Source organism: Arachis stenosperma, chromosome 2 (assembly GCF_014773155.1).
Source record: "Arachis stenosperma cultivar V10309 chromosome 2, arast.V10309.gnm1.PFL2, whole genome shotgun sequence".
Lineage (NCBI taxonomy): Eukaryota > Viridiplantae > Streptophyta > Magnoliopsida > Fabales > Fabaceae > Arachis > Arachis stenosperma.
Window position 1 is genome coordinate 61188697 of NC_080378.1, and position 11427 is coordinate 61200123.

The 11427-nt window shown below is 35.6% G+C and overlaps 1 protein-coding gene across 1 annotated transcript; it reads right to left on the bottom strand.

The window, feature by feature from the left end:
• Positions 1-3303: 3303 nt before the first annotated feature.
• Positions 3304-5886, bottom strand: LOC130960037 (bZIP transcription factor 60). Its single transcript, XM_057885399.1, has 3 exons — positions 5422-5886; positions 4484-4707; positions 3304-3624 (listed from the first exon to the last, which is right to left on the bottom strand). The coding sequence occupies exons 1-3, from the start codon at positions 5793-5795 to the stop codon at positions 3356-3358; spliced, it is 867 nt and encodes a 288-aa protein (XP_057741382.1). The 5' UTR covers positions 5796-5886; the 3' UTR covers positions 3304-3355.
• Between the last annotated feature and the right edge of the window lie 5541 nt (positions 5887-11427).

Consider the following 11427-nt stretch of genomic DNA (forward strand, 5'->3'; position numbering starts at 1 on the left):
ACAGGAGAGAAGAGGCTGCTCCAGCTGAATAAGCTTAATGAGTTTAAAAATTCTGCCTATGAGAATGCCAAGCTCTATAAGAAAAAGAAGAAAAAGTGGCACGGTAAAAGGATAGCCACAAGAGTATTTGAACCAGGCTAGAGGGTTCTCCTATTCAACTCTCAATTCAAACTCTTTCTAGAGAAGCTCAAGTCCTGGTGGTCAGGACCTTTCGTGGTCATCGGAGTGTCACCTTTTCGTCATGTGGAACTTCAAGAGGAAAACTCAGATAAAAGATTCATAGTCAATGGCCAGAGGGTAAAGCACTACCTTGGTGGTGAGATTGATCGCCAGAGATCCACTCATCTGCTGACTTAGCAGAACTAACCATCAAGCTAGTGACGGTAAAGAAGCGCTTGTTGGGAGGCAACCCAACCCTAAGTATTCTTTGGTTTTTCTTTCAGTTAATTTTCATTTCTTTTCAATTTTATTTATAATTTTTCTTGGTTTAATTTTGTCTGTGATCATGTATAGTGTTTAGGACAAGGAACAGGAGAAATCAGAAAAAAGAACAGAACACCCTGGAGCAAAATCAACTCGAAGTGCTCTGGTGCTAAATGCCAAGGTGGGCATTTAGCACCAGAATTGGCAAGCTGAGGGATGGCGTTAAACGCCAGGTGGGCGTTTAGCGCCCTGGATGGCATCAAGGAGCTAGTGTTAAATGCCAGATGGGCGTTTAACGCCAATGAGGGGATCTAATTTGTAAAGATATCCATGCCTCATAGGGTGCTAAAAGCCAGCTGGATGTTTAGTGCCAACACCAATAGCAAAAAAAAAAAAAAAAGAAAGAGAGGTGTCCCATTCTGGCGTTAAACGCGAGGGGTATAGAGCTTCCTAGCATTGTGGCACTAAACTCCCGACTAGCGTTTAGTGTCAGCAACATCAAAAAATTGAAATTTCAGATTGATTCTAATCGTTACAATGGTCACCCTACCCCCCACCTCCCAACCTATTTTCCTATCATATCTTTTCAAATCCTCAACAAATCTATTTTCCCAAATTAATTTCCTTCTCCCCCTCCTATGAATACCACCTCTATTTCATCTTCCACTACACTTCCCCACTATATCTCTCTACCCTCCTCACTTCTCTTTACTGATGTGTAAATATCTTGTATCCTTTTTCTTATCATTTTCTATTTGTTTTTAATTAGATTTTATTTAGATTTATTTGATTTGAGTGCAAAAATCACTTTGAATGCTACTTTGAGTTGTTTTAGTGTTTTATGATTTCAAGAGAAATTCGGAGCAATTTGGCAGAGTTTGGAGCTAAAAATAGAAGAGCTGGCAGCTCTCAGGGTGCTAAACGCCCAGCCATTGTTTAACACTAGTAGAGTTTGCCCAATATGGTGTTTAACTCCAGCAAGTTGAATTCGAAAATAAAAGGCCTAGTCTTGGAGCATCTCTAGTGGATTTAGCATTTAGTACTAGTTATATTTTATTTTCGTACCTGGCCCAACACAAAAGTCAGGCCCAATAAGGATGAAAGGTTTGACCCAAAGTGGAGGCTTCTACCATATGCCCACCTCTTTAAAGAGGTCGGACACCGCAAAGGAATCCAGCTCTACTTACCCATGCAAGTAACTGCCTTCGCGAATCTCTCCAACTATCTCTATCTTCTCTTAAAGATAGATCCTAACAAACTCCACAGATAAGGGGAACGGTTATCCATCAATAAAGATGGAACCACTTCAACAAAGGTGGTTAACAACTCTACTATAAATACACTGGCATTCCTCTGGTATATTCACGTTTTAATATACTAAAACCTGTCTAAAGCTCTTGTTGACTTAATCATCGGAGTCTCTTACAGGTACCACCTCCATCTTCTCACAAGGAACTTGGATGGTGGCACCTCGGCACTAGAATAAGTTGGATGCTGCCTCAAAAAGAGTCTGGGCCTCATGCTGCCTCAAAAGGAGTCTAAGCCTCATGCTGCCTCAGAAGGAGTCTAGGCCTCATGCTCAAGCCCAAATCAATGTTTCAAGTAACCCTCGGAACAATATTCTTTATTCAATTTTTATAAAAAAAAATTAAAAATACTAATATTTCTCAATTACTGTACAATAAATTTACCCACTATATACGGTAAAAGTAACAAAATAGAGAAAAAAAATCTTAAATAGTCCTTGACAACTACCCTAAAAAGCAATGAGACTCCAACAAAAAAATCTGTCAATCTTAACTACTTAACAGACAGATCTGCTGATGAACGTGCCATATAAGCACGTCCCCTTAACTTAAGAGAAAAATCATTAAAAAAAGAACTAACTAGTCTCACAAAATTAAAGATCAAAAAGCAAAAAAAAAAATATTGTTGAGAATCTCATTGTCTTTCAAAAAAATTGTGAAGAGTCGAAATAGGATCAAGAGTTCGACCACATAATGAACAACCTATTTTGGACTCAAGACTCATCGCCACATATCTTCATAAAAACTTGTTATGCAACTTTCTTGATCCACGGAGAAAAAAACCAAAGAGAAAAAAACGAAGCGCATTGAATTAAAAAGAAACCGAATCAAAGATGGCACCCAGAAATAAAAATAGACTTGGCACAAGAGGTAAAAATAGACTAGGCGATATGTCAGGACCTACAACCTAGCCTATAATTGACCTAGCCCTAGCTTGGCATATTGCAAAATCAACCCCAACTCAAATTATTATAAAAATCTTATTAAGTTAATAAACTAAATCTAAACTCACTAATTAACCTTATTAATCTAACAAATCTAGCTTAACTTCTCAAAACATAAATAAATATGTAAATATTTTTATCATTAATAAAATTATTAAATATTTTAAATTTATTATAAATATTTTTTTATAGTTTAATTAGTCACCAAAAAATACTTTAAAATTTAAAAATTTTTGTGAATATTAAATTTGATATATTATATTATATTACATATAAATAACTTTTATTAAAACATAATTTTTATAAATAATATTTTTAATTTTTTTATTTCGTAAAAACAAAAATTGCCAGATCTTTTAAAGGCCAAGCCGAGCTCTATAATTAACTAGGTTTAATACTTGAAAAAAAAAAAGACCTATAACATTCTGCAAGTAAGACTTAGGTCAATTAACTATATAACAAACCTAACCTATTAAGAGCAAGCCAGCAAGGCATGAGCCCACTGAGTTTCGATGAGGTCTTACTGCACAGAACAGAAACAACACTCCTACTATAATAGCTTAAACAATTCTTTCAGTTTTTTGTCTATTGTAATCACTCCATCTGCACAATATAACACCCCCCCCCCCCCCCCCCTTCTCTCTCTCTCTCTCTCTTTTCTTCTCTTTTCGTCCTCCCCTTCTAATATATACTAGAATAAAATAACGACAGAGAAGAAATAAAGAATTTCATCTTTCTCCTTGAAGCCCGACAACTTCTACTCTTTGTAGAGGATTGCACCCAGAAACACTCAGATATATCACTTTCGGGTCCTTTTCGAGCTACCCTTCTTGCGTTTCTCTGCTCCTTGTTTTCTCTTGGAAGTAGTACCGTTAACCAGGCTGTCAGTCGTAGACTGAATTGGCACATGACACCCATGAACAACAGCAGGGAACCCAACAGCAGGGATTCTGGATCATGAACATGGTCAATATCAATATCTATTCAATAAATAACAAACAAGAATCTAATACCAACTTCACTAGGTCAACATGATGGATGGGACTTGCAGATTCTTTACCGAAATCTCAAGATTCCTTTCTGTTTAGGGTTGTTTATGAGTTTTGGAGGGGAACTAAGGGAAAATGGAGGGCTTGTAGAACATAAGTTTTACTACAAGCCTCCCTTTCTCCTCCCTTTACCTCCAAACTAAACTCACAAACAACCCTTAATTGTACATTCTTCATTTTACCATGATCTGTATTTTGGATTCTTAATTGATGCTACTGATGTCAGTATAATACTGGAATCTACATTTTCGAAATAGGAAGTAGACTAGTGTTGTAACAAAGCCAAAAAGTAATTTTGGATTCTTTCATTTAATATAAAAATCTCCATGAGTCCATAAAGCTTACACATCTGAAGACAATGTGAAAGATCTGGTATACGAACAACTAAGAAACCACATAAACTATATAAGATCCCCAATAAACATAGTTCTCAACTTGAAGGAAAAGAAAGCTACTATTCCTTAATGATCCAACAATCCACACTGGAAATTTATTATAATGTTAGAATCGATATATTCTAAACAACTTTGGCAACTCGAAATAAGGTTGTATATCAAAATCAAACAGACAAAATTGTAAAGAATATGCACAAGATTCATTCAGGAAAGCAACGAAATAATCAATCCAAACACCCAGAGTTTGAAATCAAGAAACCGATTTAAAAAAACAAGGATGCTACTGACTACGATTGAATAACAACACACGAAACAAAACAAACATTAAGAAAGTGGTCGAGTCAATGTGTTACTGTATGGCTTACCCAACAAGAGCACAGCAGACTCCTGCTTGGTCATGGAAGCATTCAATGCACCTCGTGCCTGTAAGCAAAGACGCAAAGCATGGTTCTCAGCATAGCAGCACTGGAGCAAATGCCCCAGTCTACGGCATTCCCCTTCATAATACCTACTTTTCATCTCAAGGTCCTTTACATACTTCGTCTTCCTCTCTCTTGATCTCGCAGCAGCATCTCTGTTCCTCATTTTCCTGAAAAGCAGACATTGAACACAATCTTTTATCTTTTACAAGTTACAACACCATAGTCATCATAAAAGGTAGCATCGTAGGCATCACAGAACAAATGAAACAACAATGGAGCCTTATTTGATTAAGGTCTAACTAGAGCCCCAGCAGATCTCATCAATATTTTTCTTCTTCCTCAAGTGTTAAAGACATCATTCTTTATCAATCTTCAATCCTTGGTTCTTCTATATAAAAGTGCCCTACCTAGTTCTTGTTCAGAATCCAAACTTTGAACACCATAATTCAAGCTCAAGGAGAAACCATCAATGTATGTACACACTTTTATTATATCCAAAAAGAAACATCAAACTGCCTCAAACAACGAGAAATTATCCTATAATATCCAAGAAATAAAATATAGCAAAAGATTTTCTCATAACTGTCAATGCAGAAGAAAAAGCAATAAGAGTTCCTCTAAATTTAGACAGGGCACTACTGACTAGTTACTGCATTCCTGTATTAAATCCTAATATCAACTATCAACTATAACATATAATTGAAAAGTTATTTAAAAAATTTAAACACATTGACTCCTTCAAACATCAAAATTATGTAATTAAGAAAATAAATTGTTTAAATCTCCAGAATAAGTCACAAAATTTAAAACATAACACCACAAAACCAAAGCAAAAGTAATGAATAAAACGAACTCTTAACCTCCTTCTCTGTTTCTTTTACCTTAATAGCTTCTTCGAAACGGGTTCAATGCCAACCTCCTTGGGGCCCGCTGCATCAACCCTGTCCTTGTGGGGATCTTCGATAGAAGGAGTGGAACCGTCGTCGGAGTCACCGTGCGGCTCGACGAGTATTTCAGCAAGAAGCTTGTCGTAGTCAGATTCCAACGACGGAGTAGCGGGAATGACAGCGCAGTCGTCTTCATCATCGGCCATCAACAAGTTCTCGATCTCTGATAAAACACCGCCACCTGCTACGGCAGAAGGAACCTCCTTCTCATGGAAGATATCGTCAACGTGAGGATCTGGTAATTGTTCGAGAAAGGCGTCACAATCGAAGTCGCTAAGTGGGTCGTCTCCTAGTGCTAGACCTTCCATGACGGAACCGTCAATTCCTACGAGGAAACGAATAAACGACTCAACGATATTTTACGAAGCCTCAAGAGTTGTTTGTGAGTCTTGGTGACTAAGCAATGGAAAAGTCCCGCAAACTTCCTAAATCTCTCATGTTGTCACTCAGCCAATGGGATCGAAGAGAGTGGACATAAATGACACGTGGTGACGCGTTCTTTTTGGGCCTAGCTTTTTCTGTTTTTCCTTTTTCCCAAAAAAAGGTTCCTAAATGCTCTAAGAAAAGAACAAATTGTGACACATCAATGGTTATATATTTTTATTATTTAAAATTAAATTTTCAAATTTTAAAATTCATCCTTTTAAACTAACTTATCTTTTGTGAGGTGTCATAAGAAAAAAGAATAAAAATTAGATTAATTATTAATTTGAAATTTGAAAGATTAGTCGTTTGACAAGAAAACTCCTAAAAAATATTATTGATGAAATAATTTTTAAATAATTTAAAAATATAATAAAAATAACAAATAAATATCATATTTTTTATAAATGATAAAAAAATTATTATATTTAATAAATAACTCATTTATTTTATTCAATTTTTTTATAATATCTGAATAAATATCTAAAAGGTTCACAATAATTTAAACCAAAATTTTATTTATAATTTTTTTTAATTTTCAAAAAAATGTGGTCTTTCACATATATCAAATTTTAAAGATAAATATTTCTCATTCTTCTAATAATAATTGCATTAATTTATATCACAGTTAATCTCTAAAGTCTATTTTTAGCCTATATATTTAATATCTAATTTTTTTATCACGTTTTTAAATCCTTCGAGGGCTTATTTGTCATTAACATTTTTTGAGATTCTTTTTATCAACGACTTGAACTTTTCGATATGATTTTAGTAGTTTTTTCTTGTGACTACAAAAAAAAAAGATAACACAAAAAAAAAGCTAAAGGGTTATGATTTCTCCCTAGAAATAATCAAATGTAAACTCTCCCAAAATTCGAGTCATTCATTGTAAGAGGTTGTGCTTCTTACAGTATGCTTGGCCATGTGATCAGCTGCTTCATTAGCGTAGCTGAATGATAGAATCCTTTACAAACTAATTGCGATGAAGAATTTTTTTATTTCCATAAGTAAATCACTGCCTTCTCTATCTTTTGAGGCTGATCCTAGAAAAATCAAGCAATATATTTCAAGATAATCCATTTCACAAATCACATCTTTACAGCCATACTCCAAGCGAGAATCAGACCACACCAAATTGCAAACAGTTCATAACAAAAAATGTTCATCAGTCGTAGACTTCCAGTGCAACCTTTCACCCACTCCGCATTGCTATCCTAAACTAAACAACCAAAACTCACATTGTAAGCATTTAGAAGGAGGCTTGCATCACAGTTTACCTTGAAAGAAGAAAGAGGAGGAGGTTCCCAAGATAGGATTAAGCTAGTAGTCATGATAGATTTTAACTTTGCTTAATAAAAGGAAAAATCGTGAGCCGCATGATAAGAAAGCACCACAACTTTGTATCTGCTCCAAGTTTTCTCTATATTAAAAAGATCATTATTCCTATCATGCCAAATCCAACACAAAGTCCTTGAAAAGAGATATTCATTTTTTTGAAGATTTACTCTTGTCCAATTGTAAAAAATACATTCTAGTATTACTCATTAAAGGATTATCAACAAGGTGTAACCACACTTGTTTCGCTTTAGTGGACTTTCTCAGACAGTGTTCTACGGAGGTTGAATCATCCCAAAGCCAGGCAGGATTGTGCCCTTATAAAAACTAGGATCAATTAGGTTTATCTCTTCTTGGACATTCTCCAAGACAGGGGGAGCAAACGCTGTGCCAATACCACTATTATTTTCAAATTTTAAAATTCATCTTTTTAAACTGACTTATCTCTCGTGACATGTTGTTCATGAGTTACTTAGAACGATAGGAAAATCCAACGAAGTTGACGAGCTTCACGGCTTCCAGCTTTTGGAGTGAGCAGGAGGTGACTTGCAAAGACACACCGACACTCAAGTTAGAATGGATCTTAGAGATAGAATTTTAGGATTTTGTATGTCATACCTTGGAGAGAGTCTAAGACTCCCTTTATATATGTATTTTTTCCTTCTTCTGACCTTCTAAATTAGGCAAGATTTGATTTGTATTTGAAGTCAAATCTCGATTAGATCTGTGCTGAGTTGTCCAAGATCGGGGGTCAAAAGGGGGATTTTAGGACTAAGGGCCAAGTTCTCATTGGGTCATTGGGACAGTAAGGCTAGGAAGTGAGTCTACAATAGTGCCCCCAAATGTGACTTTGCCATTGTCGGTGATTGGTAAGCAAAAATTAAAGCTCACGAATACCGGCAAGTGCACCGGATCGTTCAAGTAATACCATGGTGAGTGGATATCGTTCTCACAAAGATTAAAGGATTGAGCAAGAAAATATCAGATTAAATACCTAATTAGATTAAAATAACCTAGATTGATGAAGGCAAAACCTGTATCTTGCTTAGAATATTGAGTGCTTGTGTGCCTGAGAGATAATGAACTTGGATGTTGATTGAGAGAAGACAATGTTGGTGAGAGTCAAACGCTTCAGAGATGTTTATACTCTTGGGAAAACCAAACCTTGTTTACTTATTTTTAAGTATGCAAATATCTTTCACGACAAATCTTCAGTAACTGATTTCCAATTCCTTGGCTCCTCAGTTTCTCTATAATTATCTAGTCGACAGTTAATTTATTAAAGAGGTTAAGCACAAAAACTGATTTAGTTCCTAACAAGATTTAAAAGTAGTCCTTAGGTCGAATTATATGTCATCCTTCATATCTAATTACCCATGCCTACCAAAGGTTTTAAAGACCTCTGTCCTATCCATTAGACAATGGACATTTTTCTTTTTTTCTTCTAACTTTTCACTAAATTTTCTTGACACAATCGTACCACAAGCACATAACTCGGGTTTTGACCCAGACATTGATACCCAGAGCCTCTTTGGACTTCTTGATCTTTTGTCTTAAGGCAACTCTTTAAGTAAACTTTCAATCGATAATCCCAGTCTAGTTGGCCCAAGTTATCGGGTGATAAAGCACCCTTCGGATTTACTACCCCAAGTCTATCCTTAAAACAGAAACATCACAAGCATATAACTGGACCCTAATCATTGGTGCTCAGAGCCTTAGAACTTTTGATTTCTTTGATCTTTTCACTTTTTTTCACTGCTCCAAGGAATTGATGATCGAAATCTCATAATACTTCTTTAAATTTCTGTTCTTGAAGATTTTTTTTCTATTTCCTCAAGATTCAAACATTTCAGATTCTTTAAGTGCAACCACATATTCTTAAGCACCTCCACTGTTTGTTTTGATTTTTATGATTCAAAATCTTTTTTCATTAAGATCTCCTCCATCAAATGGTTACTAGAGAAACAAGTATTCGAGTTTTAAGTTTTTACAGAAAAGATAGATAGAATAAGAGGGTTAGAATATGCAATATATGCAAGGAAGAAAATTAACAAGGAAAGTAAATAAAAGAGAAGAACAATGAAAAGAAAACTAAAAACAGAAGGGATGAACAGAAATAAAGGAGAAAGAAATAACTAACCACCAGTAGAGAGGGTTTACCCAAGATTATTCAGTCATCACTACTATTTTTTGTGCAGGTTCTTTATGATCCATGGTGTTCCCAACACCAAATTTAAGGGTTTACACCAAACTTAGAGTTTGACAGAGGATTATTAATAGATGTGCGTGCATATAAAGAAGCATACGTGCATGAAGAAAAAAGGAATATGATAAACCATAATCATTGTGGTTTTAAATTAGAAGGGATGTCTGGATTGAAAACACCCGACATTACTTAAGGACACTTGGTGTCCTTAAATGTGTGCTCCCAGAGGAGCTTGCCTAGCCCATGCGCCAGGCGTGTGAGCATGACCATCGGGCATGTAGCTTTAATTATTCATAGACACCCGATGTGTGTTTTGAATGTCTGGGGTTCAACCCAGAAATATAATTTTTTTTTCGTAAATCAAAAAAGAGGAGAAAAAATATGTATGCAAAAGAGGACAAAGAAGAAGAAGAGAATGATGACGACGACTTTAGCCTCTTAAACAAAGAAAAAGAATGAAAAAATAGGAAAATACTAACCATGGTTGGGTTGCCTCTGTAACACCCTACCACACAGAGCTTTATGCTTAAGTCGTAAAGCAGAGGTGGTGTGGTATTATAACCTCTATAATAAAATATATATGCATATAATAATGGAAAGAATGTAATATACTAGGAGCCTTGAGGGATAGGTAAACCAAAATCGCAAAATTAAAAGCGCAATGCTCAAGAATAGGATTACTTGCGTACGAAGAAGACTAAGGTTCATAACATATATATACAGAAAACAAGAGTAGAGTGTCAAGAGTATAAAATAGCGAGCTCCTGACTCAGCCTGCGAAGTTAAGGTTGGCCAGAGAATATTTACAAACATATATACATAACCCCAAGTCCAAAATACATAAATAAAACCATAGTTCTCCATACACCTCTAAGAGGTACAAAAGTAGAACAAGTTATAAGGAGAGTTCTATAAATATGATCATATATAAACTATACAAAAGTAAAGTCCCAAAAGATCTACTTCCCTGTAGAGCTCCAGACACCTAGCGAGGTGCCTCTCGACCTGCATCTGAAAACACAAAAATATCCGTATAGAATGAGAATTTGGGATTCTCCGCATTATAAAGGTGCCATGTACATAAGATATAAGGTCCCGGAAAAGCCAAAGGCAATCCTAGAATGCCGACACTCAGATTATAAAGCTTAAAGAACTAAAGCAGAAACCACAATTCAGGGTGATCCTCTAAGGGTTTCTATCTCAACTAAAACTTAAATCTAACCATCAATCCACCTCCTTTCCTCCAATCCTCCAACACCAGAGAGCACAGACAACCAAACAGATAATAAAAAACACAGATAGAGTACAAGTACTGTAGGTAGAAAATATAACAATTAACATGGTAAGTTCAATTAGGCATTCCCAAATAATGCACAAACAAACAATTCAAACAATATGCATGTGATGCATGCCTGCCCTGTGGCTGATGAGTCTTATTTGTCGGTTATCAAACCAACTTGACAAGTTCGGCTGCTAAACCCTGGATTGTCCCTCGACGAGCATCCCCAAGAGTCTATTCATAGCTTCTTCTCATTCATATATATATAAATTTTGCTCATTGGGGGATATCCTTCCTGGGAATTTATACGTGCCCGGTCACCCTTACGTTGTAGGGTCAACAGAGGGTCAATAGAATTCATATATATATATATATATATATATATATATATATATATATATATATATATATATATATATATATATATATATATATATATATGCACCCTATCTCCTCATACCTAATTCATCACTTTTCAAGCTTTTTTCATCTCCAAGTTACCACATTTTCCTAACTTCATCTCATTACTAGGCATACTAATGGGATCTAGGGCTAAAAGAATAAAAAAAGAGACATAGAGGTTCAAAATTACGATTTAAAAACAAGAAATTCATGTTTACTGAAAAAGGGGCCACGCGTACGCGAGATACTCAACCAGGAAAGGTTGGTCGCGTCGCGTGCAGGTTGTCGCGTATGC